This window comes from Myotis myotis, unplaced genomic scaffold, assembly GCF_014108235.1.
Source record: "Myotis myotis isolate mMyoMyo1 unplaced genomic scaffold, mMyoMyo1.p scaffold_m19_p_1, whole genome shotgun sequence".
Taxonomy (NCBI): Eukaryota; Metazoa; Chordata; class Mammalia; order Chiroptera; family Vespertilionidae; genus Myotis; species Myotis myotis.
This window is the reverse complement of record NW_023416313.1, coordinates 2,809,910-2,814,151: the sequence shown is the minus strand read 5'-3', so window position 1 is coordinate 2,814,151 and position 4,242 is coordinate 2,809,910. Positions and strand designations below refer to the sequence as shown.

General features: G+C 57.1%; 1 protein-coding gene across 2 annotated transcripts; it reads right to left on the bottom strand.

Annotated features, from left to right (window-relative positions):
- Positions 1-418: 418 nt before the first annotated feature.
- LOC118666298 (MORF4 family-associated protein 1) lies at positions 419-2,579 on the bottom strand. 2 transcript variants are annotated; one of them, XM_036328448.1, is made up of 3 exons: positions 2,449-2,579; positions 1,899-2,330; positions 419-1,405 (listed from the first exon to the last, which is right to left on the bottom strand). In XM_036328448.1, exon 2 carries the CDS (start codon positions 2,290-2,292, stop codon positions 1,909-1,911), a length of 384 nt encoding a protein of 127 aa, XP_036184341.1. In that variant the 5' UTR covers positions 2,293-2,330; positions 2,449-2,579; the 3' UTR covers positions 419-1,405; positions 1,899-1,908. The 2 variants fall into 2 exon arrangements, with proteins under 2 accessions (XP_036184341.1, XP_036184332.1); XM_036328439.1 differs by lacking the exon at positions 2,449-2,579 and having other exon boundaries at positions 1,899-2,442.
- Positions 2,580-4,242: the final 1,663 nt, after the last annotated feature.

Here is a 4,242-nt window from a genome sequence, read left to right as displayed (position 1 = left end):
CCTTCAAAGTTGCCCCAAGTAGCAGTGAGGGGAATGGCCTTGGACCCCAGCCCACTTAGCCCTGGAGATGGGCACCTGTGAAAGGGGGCGTGACCTGGGCTAAAGCAGCTCTTAAGCTGAGACATTTTTTCAGAGGGGACCAGCTGGGGGTCACTGGCAGCAGTACTTCCAGCATGCCCTTCCCTTCTGAAGGGGGTGGTCCCCCATCTCACCACTTGTTCCCCCATTGCAAGGACTACAGTGGACGTGCTCTGGCTTCTGAAGGCAGGGGCCTGGACCACAGCATGAGGTGCCCTTCCCCTCACACCCAGCACAGCATGCAGATAAAGCTTCCCTGGTTAGAGGTTACTGCGAGCATCAAAAGCCACTTTTCCAGTTGCCAACGAGGACGAGGAAGATTTCACTCTAAAAGAAGGTCTTTTGTCTTTTCAAGCAAATGATACTTTTATTAACATGGTAACTTTTTTTAAACACATGGTAGGGCTGTGACCTCAAATACTTGTCAGGTCTGCTACTCCAATGAACTTCTAGCTGGACAACTATGAACCTTAAGATACCCAGTCCCTGTCGGGTTTAGGGTCCAATGCAGACAGTCCTTGCTTTCCTTCCCCAGCCCCTCGAAGGCAAATCTCTCTCTCATTTTATCCCCTGAAATGCATCAGGGCCTTACACCAACTTGTACAGAATACCGAGATCTCGTCCCCACCTAGGTTCCACGTCCCCTAAAGCTGAGCTAGGTTGTCCAAACAAACTGACCAGACAGGTTACATCGGATAGTGCGCCACATAAAATTTAAATTTTGAACAAAATACATCTCTCCTCCTTTGGTCTCACACAGAAAGAAATTCAAGTCCCAAAATACAGGCAATGCCATCTGCCGCCTTCGGATTCACCAGTCCCAGCCAGATCAGCCCCGCCGGGGCCGGTGGAAGTCTGGTCCCTTCCTCAGCGTCTTCAGCTGCTGCTGCATGGAGTCCTCTCCCGGCAGCCGGCAGCCCTCGGTCCTGCAGAGCTGGACACCTCCAGCTCCGGGTCTGGCGTCCCACACAGACCCCAAGTCCCAGGGAGCTATCGGGTCGCACAAGTAAAGAGCAAACAAAGCACCTCCAAACTCAGAAACAACCAAAGCCCAGGACCAATGCGACTGCTGCAGGAGCTCACAATCTAGGCCCACTTCCGCGTCGTGTCGGAGCATTTCCCAACTCGAAGTTACCTCCCCAAACAAAGACACCGCACAGGCACAACTCATATTGAGGTCATCCACCGCAGACCACAGCAGAAACGTAGTGTAGTGAGGACAGGGCGCAGACGGAGGAAAGGGGGGGGACAAAAGGCTCTCCGGTTTCAGCTTCTCCAGGGCGTCGGCCAATCTCCACCAGTCGACCGGAATCCACTGGCTGGAAACCTGAAGTGCAAAGGCGAGAAGCCCATCGTTAGCAGGCAAATCTACGGGAAAACGGCCCAAACCCCTCCCCGCCGCAGACGGACAGCCCGCGGGGCGCCGCTCCCCGGAAGCCACCTGCCTCGGCCCGTCTCCCGGCCAAGCGCGGAGCCGCCCTCAGCGCGCGGCCTTCCCCGAGAGCCGCACCCCACGCCCCGGCACCGGCGGCCAGCGTCGCGGGTCTGCTCCCGGGGCGACCGTCAGGCGCATCTCCCCACAATTACTCTACCGGCCGCGCGACCCCAGGGCCCCACCCAACACGCCACGCCGAACACGGGCGATGCGTTTCCTAGTTACCAGCGTAAAATACGTAAATAAGTGAAACAAGCTAAAAAAATAAAACTTAAAGGGCAGCGAGGGCGCCTCCGACCGTGAAGACGGGGCTCGCTGCTCTCCCCTCCCCCGCCCCGCCCGCCCCGGGGTCCCCGAGCGCGCGGCGGCCCCGGCGCGGCCTCACCGCCGGCCGCTCAGGACGACTCGCTCTTCTCTATCCGCCGCACCAGCGCCACCAGCATCTCGGCCATCTTCGCGACCTCCTGGGCCTTCTCCTCGGCCTGGTCGCCGCGCCGCGCCCCGCGGCCCTCGGCGCCGGCGCCCGGGCCCTGCAGGTGGTTGAGCGCGCTCTGCTCCGAGGCCTCCACCTGCGTCTGGATCTGCACGAGCATGTGGTCCATCTCCCACAGCTTGCTCCGGCTGCGCAGGTAGGCGCGCCCGTGCTCGCGCGTCAGCGCCGCGATGTCCTCGCGCATCTCGTGGATGACGGGCAGCAGGAACTGCTCGAAGTCCTCCTCGGGCTCCAGCACCTCCACCTCCTCCGGCTCCGCCAGCTCGACGATGTCCAGGGGCCGCATCCTCCTCGCTCCTCCGGGGACCGCAGGGTCGGCGTCGGCTGCGGAGAGAAAACGGAGACTCGCTACGCTTAGCCACAGAGTCCCAGAACCGCCTCGCAAACTTTTACCCGGGTCCAACTTTCCGCCGCCGAGAAGCCACGGAAAGGGGCGACTTACGCGCACAGCAGCCGCGAACAAAATGGAGGCCCGGCCGTCAACCAGCTCCCTGCGCGTTGCGGCCCCGTTCACGACACCGCCGGGCCTCTTTACGGTCGCGCCGCTGGTGGAGCGAGGGGCGGGCGCGCGCGCGTCGACGGAGGGAGACGCAGCCGGCTCGGCCGCGGGCGCGCGCATGGGCATGGGCATGCGCACGAACGCGAGCGCGCGCTCCCGTTTCTCTTTCCTCTCACCTCGTACCCCGCCTCGATGCTCGCCCGGCTTTGGGGTGAGCTCTTCCGGTGCACCCTCCTCCTGGATTGCTTCTCAAGCGCGGAATCAACACTTTTTTTAAAAAAAATTTTTATTGATTTCAGAGAAGAAGGGAGAGGGAGAGAGAGAAACATCAATGATGGAGAGAATCTGGGAATACTATACCTGCAGGAACCCACAACATGAGTTCAAAAGGATATGCACGCCCTGTGTTCGTTGGAGCGTATGTGCAATAGCCAAGATCTGGGAGCAGCCCCAAGGCCCATCACAGAGGAGTGGCTACAGAGCTGTGGGACGGCTGCACAGTGGAAACCACCGGCCCTAAAACAGCAGGTAATCCCTGACAGCACGGACGGGCCTGGAGAGCATTATGCTCAGTTAGCCAGACGGAGAAAGAAGGTGTCACGTGGTCTCACTCATGTGGACGCTAGTGAACAAAATAGACCGATGAACAAAATAGAACCTGACGCCCCGGGGGCCGGGGGCGCCACTGGAGCATCGTCCCTCGGACCAGAGGCTTCAGGCTGGATCCCAGTCGGAGTGATCAGTGTTCCTCTCTCACATCAGTGTTTCTCCCTCTCCCCCGCCACCACCGCTTCTTCTCTAAAGTCAATGAACATATCCTCAGGTGAGGACTTTTTCTGATAGAGCCCTGGGCAGTGTCGCTCAGTGGAGAGACTGTAACCCCACACACCAAAGGCTTCCGGGTTCGATTCCCAGTCAAGGGCATGTACCTGGGCTTCAGGTTCCCTCCCCACCCTGGTAGGGGTGCATTCAGGAAGCAACCCATCAATGTGTCTCTCTCACATCAATGTTCCTCTCTCTCTGTCTCTCCCCCCTCCCTCCCACTCTCTCTAAATTAAAGTCAATGGAAAAATATCCTTAGGGGAGGTTTATCAACAACAACAAAATAGAAACAGACTCATCGATAGAGATCAAACTGACAGCTGTCAGAGGGGGGGCGAGTGGGCTGGGGGAAAAGGGTGAAGGGATTAAGCAAAATAGAAAGAAAAAACACCTCATAGACACAAACAAGAGAATGGTGAGTATCAACGGGGAGCTAAGAGAGGTAAAAGGCGGGATAGATGGTGATGGAAGGAGAATTGGCTTGGGCTGGTGAACACACAATACAACATACAGTACAGTTGATATAGAATTGTACCCCTGACACCCATATAATTTTATTACCTAATGCTACCCCAATACATTTAATTTTTTAAAAGGTACATCAGCCCTAACCGGTTTGGCTCAGTGGATAGAGCATTGGCCTGTGGACTGAAGGGTCCCGGGTTCAATTCCGGTCAAGGGCATGTACCTGGGTTGCGGGCATATTCCCAGTAGGTGGCTTGCAGGAGGCAGCTGATCGATGTTCCTCTCTCATCGATATTTCTAACTCTTTACCCCTCTCGCTTCCTCTCTGTAAAGTCAATGAAGTATATTTAAAAAATAAAAAGGTACATCCGAGCCCTTTACATTCAACATCGACCACAGCTCTGTCTGGCGGTAGCTGAAGAGAGGCTACGGAGCCCTTCAAACTGAGAG